The sequence below is a fragment of the Penicillium griseofulvum genome (assembly GCF_001561935.1).
Source record: "Penicillium griseofulvum strain PG3 chromosome Unknown contig_6, whole genome shotgun sequence".
Classification (NCBI taxonomy): domain Eukaryota; kingdom Fungi; phylum Ascomycota; class Eurotiomycetes; order Eurotiales; family Aspergillaceae; genus Penicillium; species Penicillium griseofulvum.
Genome location: NW_024467419.1, coordinates 771,725 through 777,875, shown reverse-complemented (window position 1 = coordinate 777,875; position 6,151 = coordinate 771,725). Strand labels below are relative to the sequence as shown.

At 48.5% G+C, this 6,151-nt stretch overlaps 1 protein-coding gene across 1 annotated transcript; it reads right to left on the bottom strand.

The window, feature by feature from the left end:
• Positions 1–2,985: 2,985 nt before the first annotated feature.
• PGRI_074080 (Branched-chain amino acid aminotransferase II) lies at positions 2,986–5,642 on the bottom strand (the record flags this gene model as incomplete). Its single annotated transcript, XM_040795122.1, has 4 exons — positions 2,986–4,049; positions 4,308–4,494; positions 4,542–5,574; positions 5,623–5,642. 4 exons carry the CDS (start codon positions 5,640–5,642, stop codon positions 2,986–2,988), a joined length of 2,304 nt encoding a protein of 767 aa, XP_040652799.1.
• Positions 5,643–6,151: the final 509 nt, after the last annotated feature.

The window sequence follows — 6,151 nt, the reverse complement described above, 5'->3', positions numbered from 1 at the left end:
TTGTAGCGTTGTTGAGACCGGCATTTGCAAGGTTAAAGATTGAATTAGTAAACCCCATCTCTCGAGAAGGTTCTTACACTTGTTTCTACATTGGTTAAAACTATCGGGAATAGTCATAATTCATGTCTTCTACAATGAGTACTGTATTCAATATACTGAACTCGAGGGACAAACAAGATCTGGGTTCCTACCAATAATGCGAAGTCAAAAAAGAAAGAAAGAAAGAAAGAAACAAAATTGATATCTGGAGGATATTCCGTAAGACGTCCTTGAATTAGCGTCATGCTCGCGTCGTAATCTGCTTGTTGTATCTCCAGCTCTTTGCCCGCGCGGAGGATCCGGCGCGCTTCGGGGTTATCCAACAGCCGGCCTACGACCACCCATACCTTTCAATCACGCAGGATTGTGTGAAATAGGGACGTTGGGCACCCGAGTCCCATTCCCAGTTATCAAATTTTAGCTGAGGCTTCTGACTTTCAGTGTGATGGCCATATCTACCTGCCCTCTGACAGGATCCACCCACATTCTTGCGTCGTTGCGCAATTTGGTTTCAGGCTCGGACACCACGAGTGTGCTGAATGGGGCGCCAGCCTCCATCTAGCTGCTTGGCAATACCATTGCTGACAGGGATGTTCACTCCTCCATATACTTGAATCCTTTGGTTCAGCCCCATAGGTAGTAAAGCAATTAAGACTGCGCCTGTCACGTCATGCACTATATATATATCGGAGCCTGGAATATCTGAGCATAATGCTCAGATATAGTGATCTTTTTGGCCTAGTGTGTAACTCGTCAGTCCAGGGGCAGGTTGTAACAGCGCCGTGCAATTCACCGGCAACTTGATAATGCTCGGGAGTTGACATTCTGAGAATTAGGGTATATAGGGCCGCGTTGTAGAATAGACGAAGACCAGCGATTGGGTCTGGGAGTAAAAGCTCTTTTTCAAAAGAGAGGAATCAAATTGGGGATAGGGCGATGGGCCTGGGCGGTCATATTCGATTTTTGGGATTTGATAGAGTTGTTCCTTCCCTTCATAGGTGTATCTGTTGGTGAAAGGAGGCAGGTGATGCGGAAAGACTTCCACTTCACTTCCATAAGATTCAGTTGTGACTTCCAAACACCTAGCAGGTAATTGAAAAAGGGCCTCTTACCCGTCGTGAACGGCCGTGTGGGGAGTTGGTTCAGATGGGTAATGTGGTCTTGTAGTGTGTATGACGCAACGACGATATCGTCGATGTAGGCGCGACAGAAAATCTTGAGGTCCCGTAGGAGTTATCTCACACAGAGGACACGAAGTACTCAAAGTCGCTATGATGGGTCATTGCAACTCAGTGGCGTATGTCCAGAGAGAGCTTGACAACATCCTATTTCAGGGTATAAATACGATTTCCTTCCGAGCGTGCTTCTCACCGTAATCATTTGGATCTTGAGACCATTCATCAAGAACAGGGCGACGTATTCCAAGAAATGGCTGTGCGGTTTGTTCCAGTTGAGCATGCAGAGAGAGAACAAGGAGTGAGAGAGCTGTATTGTAAAATATATGAAGGGACAGGGTATTTATACCTCTCCGAAACTAGCAAACGGACTGCCAAACTAGCGAACACTTATCTAAAGCTAAGGCTCAGGTATAGGATTCAAGCATAATAAGAATCGTCAGCGCTTATATCGCCTTAGGTCTTTTCAGTAGTCTTTTGAGTGGTCTTTTGAGAGGCTTCTTGGGTGGTCTTTTTGGCTCTTTGACGACTTCCTCGAGTACTTGGAGATTTAAAACTTATATCTAATTATGTCAGAAATGCTACACTGAAAGCTTAGGGGAAGATGACTTCCTATACTCAATGCAGGACGACGGGAGTCACTGGTTATGCATTCCCAAAACGTTAGCAAAGGAGATCTTTGAACTGGTGCACGATAACCAGGGGCATCAAGGATTTGAAAGATGTCGTCGGAAAATGGACGGGATGGTGATCTACAAGGGAATGCGTCTACTACGGCAATACATCCAACATTGTCCCGAATGTCTCAGGAATAACACCAGGCGTCACAGACCTTACGGATCATTACAACCGATCGTTAGCCCTCCAATTCCATTCCATACGGTTTGCATTGATTTCATTGTCGGTCTACCAACATCCACAAGAGAATATAACTCAATCGCCTTCATCACATGCAAGTTCTGGTTGGTCGTCAGATCCTAACGGCCTTGTTAGAAAGAGCACGCCAAACCGAGGATTTCCACGAGGCGCCGGAACACAGAGACGTTTGAGCTTTTACACACGTTACTCCACTTTCATTCATTTACACACTTTGCCCCTACACGGATTGCTTTTCTCATTCTTTCATTTGTATTTATAGAACCTGACCTCGACCGAGGACGGCCGACTCTCAGGGAGCGGCAGATGTGCGCATCCAACAAAGTGGCAGACGCGTAGGTTGAAAGTTTGTATAAATTGCGCCGCGCGTACCAATCTTAAGTTTTGGTTCTCAGTCGCCGTTGACCTGAGATTGGTGTTGACCGCAATGTTGACTGTAGCGCTGTGGTCGGTGTAAACTATCATTGGTAGATGTGTCGGCACTGCTAAGATCAGATGTTTGATTTTTTGGAGCATCCATACGAAGCATGCGACTTCCAACTCTGTTGGCCAGTAATTGCGCTCTGGCGTGGATAGCAATCTGCTAAGGAACATGATTGGCCGTACCATGTTAGCTGGTGGTGGTTTGCGTAGTTCCTTATGTATCCAGTCTTTCTGGACGTGGATCAGGTGGCTTGTCACCTGACCTGACGGCCCCTTAGAGGCGACCGTAGTAGGTAGAGAATATCATCATCATCTTCCCCTAAGCTTTCAGTGTAACAAGAAACCCTAACATATACAGTAGTCGTCCATTAAACTACTACTATATGAGGATTCCAGGGTTAATTCCAATGAAAAATCCGTTGAAGTGGTGATTGTGGCAACTTGAAGTATATTTATACTTGGATGAACCTATTTATGGGACGTTGGCACCACTCAACTCGAACTCCTCTTGCGTTTCCTGTGTCCAACCTTTTGGCGGTGCCGTCACCTCATAGTTCCAACCGAAGGTATCCTCAACAGTTCCAGATTGTATACCACGAAGAGTCTGCAGCAATTTAACGTAAACCTCACCACCCTCCTTCTGAGCCCCGGAACGGTACTCAAACTTATCACCACGGGATTGCATCGTAATACTACCAACTGGCACCAAAGCCGCCGCTGTACCAGCAGCAATAACCTCATCAAACTCACGCAACTCCTCATAAGCAACCCGTCTCTTCTCAGCCCGATATCCCAGCATGCGAGCAATTTCCAGCACAGATGCTGCCGTAACCGAGTCGATGGCATTCTGGCTATCGGGCTGGACCACAGTGATTTGATCTCCATCACGCTTCACTCCAATGAAAGCAGAAGTCGAGAACTCATCGATCTCACTGCGAGTTGCACTATCCAAATGAAGGGTAATTCCAAATCCTTCCCGTCGCGCCCGGTCACTGTGTCGCAACACAGGCGCATAATTTCCTCCAACTTTAGCAGAACCAGTTCCATGCGGTGCAGAGCGATCGAAATCCTCCAAGATCAACGCTTCGACCGCGGTAGCCCCGTGGTACACGCCAGTCGGCATAGCAAATACAGCCATCGTATACCCATCCGGTGGACTCAGCCCTAGCTGTGCAGAGGAGCCGAAGAGCATGGGTCGGACATACATTGCAGCGCCGGAGTCGTGGGGTGGCACGTACTCGGCGTTTGCGGCAACTGCTAACCGCACGCACTCAATGAACAGATCCTCCGGAACGGGCGGGATGGATACTACTTCAGCGGAGTACTGCATGCGCTTGGCGTTACGGTCGGGGCGAAAGACAGTTATCTTGTTGTCGGATGGGTGGCGAAAGGCTTTAAGGCCTTCATAGACTTGCTGGCCATAGTTTAGGCCTGGAGCCATCCCATGCACTGGTATGAAGGGAGAGGCGACAAATTGCGGCGCGGACCATTTGTTCCCCCCACTATGGGAAAAATGGATTTCGACATGGCCATTGCCTATTATGAAATAAGAATATGTATTTGTCTAAAGGTCAATTGCTTACCATCTCGGACTTTAAAGCCTATATTATTCCAATCGAGTGCACTGGGTGGTGGTGGGAACATGATGAATTATGGAGTTGCCAAATCCCCGCGGGGTCAATGCTCATATTTATATTGCGACATATCAAGGTTTTTGCTGACTATGCTGACTACATCCGGGGAAAACCTCCAGGGCTCGCTTCAATTAGCCCTCAGGATCGACTGGCAGCTCACTGGAGGTTTGCAGCTGTTGGCTACGTCCAAAGGCCGTGACTAAACACACTTTCAGCTTGCCGGGGATCTCATGCTCTGAGAATTTCTTGTACATCTGCGCAATATTCTCGAACTCATCCACATACGTGAACATCCACGATGGATCCAATGAGCCTTGTACTACCAGATCCATTAAGAACGGGTAGTACTACACCTGGTAAGCTATCGATTCAAGCGGGAAAAAAGGAACCATACCTTTTGCGGCCAAGTTTGACCGCCACGCAGTGTGAGCGCCTTCTGCATCAAAGGCCCAATAGGGAAATCATGCGTCGTGAAAAAGAAATCCCCAACCAACGCCACATTCCCACCCTTACGGGTCGCTTTGACAATGGCCGCTAGTGTATCACTACTATCCCTCTCGAGCCCAATCGCCCGCATAGCCGGAAACTCAGCGCTCTGCTCAGTCCGGTGCCCACTAGCCTCAATAGACCGATCAAGGCCCTGCTCCTGAATAGACAGAATGTACTCAGCCACATCCGGATGCGCATCCACATCAACAGGCGTCATGCCAAAGTCCTCCGCAATCCGCAATCGCTGTGCATCCTTATCCATAGCATACACCTTCTTCGCTCCACGCAGCTTGGCCATTCGCTGCACAGCAAGTCCAATAGGCCCGCATCCCCATACACCAACCACATCCCCATCCCGCACCTCAGCCAACTCCAACGCATGCCAAGCCGTAGTGACGACATTCGTCAAACCAAGTAATTTCCGCGCATCGAGATCATGCGGCGCTTTGACACACGTCAAGTCCGCATGCGGAACCCGGCAGTACTCCGCCTGATCGCCTGGATACCCGCCACAAAGCCGACTATAGCCCAGCTTCCCGCCGAGGCGGTGGCCGTACGCTGCTTCCATTTCCCTAGATGGGTTTGTGTTGTCGCAGAGCGAATACTGCTGTCGCTGGCAATACTCGCAGGTGCCGCATGAGATGACCGGTAAGATGATGACGCGGTCACCGGGTTTGAGGGTTTTGACGTTCGGCCCGACTTCTTCTATAAGGCCGATGGCTTCTTGGCCGAGGATGTCGCCTTTTTCCATGGCGTCTTTGAGCTCGCCGTCGTATAGGTGGATGTCTGAGCCGGAGATCGTACAGTGGGTGATTTGCACGATGGCGTCGCTGGGCTCGGTGATCTTGGGCTTGGGGACGACTCCCACTTCCACATTTCGGGCGCCCATCCACTGCGCTGCCTTCATCATTTTGGTGGGATGCGGCGTGTATCCCGTGCTGTGGTATCTTAGTGTGAGTCTGGCTGTGTGCTGTGGCAACACTTACCTGGGCATTACCGCCGCCATGGTTGGTAGTAGTGGTTAAGCTTCGCAAAATAACAGGTCGAATGGGTAGGATTTTGATCAACTAACTGTTGATGATGCCGTATAATTGTTGGCTTTGATTGTTAAAGGTTGAGCTTGAGCTTTACCACAATTGGAGCAATGGCAAATTAATATGATGCCACCATATTCAGCCCATAACCGAGTGGCTAGAAAGCCATAGAATTGCCATGGATGGTCATCACATCTGGTTTGTCGGTCCTATACTCGCAGAACACATGAGCCGGAAGTTAAGGCCGGGTATTACCACCCAAATATCTATCTCATCCCATAGATGCAAAGACCAGTATAGTCGATATGTTCACTTCACAATGTACAAAAATACAGATCAAATGTTCGACATTCCTATCTAGAAATTAGGCAGATGAATCAGATCTCAACTGGGTTTCATTTGAGTAAGTTACATTTCTTATGCAGCGTTGGATATCATACACCGGTGGAAACAACATTTGAATGTACAGGATTATGATGAC